The following is a 1,529-nucleotide window of genomic DNA, read 5'->3' as shown; positions in this document are numbered from 1 at the left end:
CAGAGACAAATGGATGATCCGATCAGCATTTCAGCACGGATTCATTTGACTGAAAATGAAGTGGAATCTGGTCAATGACGATGACACTTCAGGTAAAAAGTTTTGCAAATTCAATCATATAATAAAAGAAGAACTGGCTGAATGTCGAAAGAAATTGTTGACCATGCCGAAAATAGCATCAAATTGTCAATGTCAGTTCGACGAAAAAAGTCCTTGCCAAAGCGAAGTTGCCGCTGTGAAGCACATGATTCGACTTTTGGGCAGAAAACTTGACATCAATTTGGACAATCCAAAAAGTGTGAGTGATTCGGCGCAAAATTATGTCGTCCGACTTACTGTTAGTCAGTCTGATTTGGCCACTTGGAATGAGCTGCTGACCGAAACTCCATTGAAGCATTCGACACTGATTGAAGCGCTCGAGAAAGTCGGCAATATGATCAACACCGCATCACTGAGAACTGTCGTGAGTGAAAGTTTAATCAAACAGACCAATTGTACTAACGTTTCAGAAAATGACACTTCTTTGGTGTATATTTTCACTTGGCTTAACTTCGTTGCTCTTGTTGTCGCACTGGGCTACATTGTGCTAGTCATATGGCGAAGAAGTTTTTTTCTTTTCGCAACGTTCATGTTCTGCACGCTTTTCGCCCTCAGTTTCGTGTGGACTTGGTATCACATGTACAAAACTGAACAGGCCAAATCGATGGCCATTTTGCACAAAGTTTCCCTGAACAGCTGTCGCCGAATCGAAGACATGTCCATCTGGCAATACATTGGACATTTGTATTTCAAATTGGAAGATACTTGCACAGAGTATCACAAAGCGGTAATTGTGGATCCATTTTTGGAAGTGAAACCGTTGAAAGTGTTGGGCGTGACAATATCAGAATTCGTATTCGCCCCGCTGGAGCCCTTGGCGAAGGAAATCAATCGCTCTTTTGCTGCACTGAGAAACAACCTTTCCACTTACAATTTTGCACTGTTGATCATCACATTTTTGTCGTTGATGGTTCCCTTGCTTCTCCTTATCGGACGATACCGTTTCCGTGCATTGTACGGTATGATCTCAGTTGAGCCGGGTGCGGTGACAAAAAATCCACACACGATTCCAATTGAAAACAAAGAAGATATTGGCTCTACCCCAATCAATAAAAAAAAGGAAAGAGGAGGTCGTAAAGCGTTGTTGAAGTTGAAAAATTTTTTTTTTTTTTAATGTTTTATGTTGCAGTTTGAAATGTCCAAGCTGAAAAACGAATAAAGTTTAGTATGTTGAATGAAAATGAAACGAAAATAAATAAATGCTACCCATAATGTGACAAGCAGGTTTTCTGTACTGTAGATGAATCTGAGTATTTTCTTCTCCTTGGATTTTCTTTCAACCTTTACCAAACGATAATTCTTTTATTTTTTGAATTTTGAATTTTTCACTAAAGCACAACAAGAATTTCACCAAACCTTCGCATTTTCCAACAAAAAATTAAGCGAAAAGGAAATTGCAATTAATTAAAAGAGTAATCCTTTTATCAATG

At 38.8% G+C, this 1,529-nt stretch overlaps 1 protein-coding gene across 1 annotated transcript; it reads left to right on the top strand.

Annotated features, from left to right (window-relative positions):
- Nucleotides 1–55: 55 nt before the first annotated feature.
- Nucleotides 56–1,188, top strand: Tsp_14641 (hypothetical protein; the record flags this gene model as incomplete). Its single annotated transcript, XM_003368561.1, has 2 exons — nucleotides 56–92; nucleotides 129–1,188. Coding segments are annotated over exons 1-2 (1,097 nt in total), but the record flags the coding sequence as incomplete, so codon positions are not given.
- Nucleotides 1,189–1,529: the final 341 nt, after the last annotated feature.

This window comes from Trichinella spiralis (genome assembly GCF_000181795.1).
Source record: "Trichinella spiralis strain ISS 195 chromosome Unknown Scfld2263, whole genome shotgun sequence".
In the NCBI taxonomy this organism is placed as follows: domain Eukaryota; kingdom Metazoa; phylum Nematoda; class Enoplea; order Trichinellida; family Trichinellidae; genus Trichinella; species Trichinella spiralis.
This window is presented reverse-complemented; position numbering and strand designations above follow the sequence as displayed.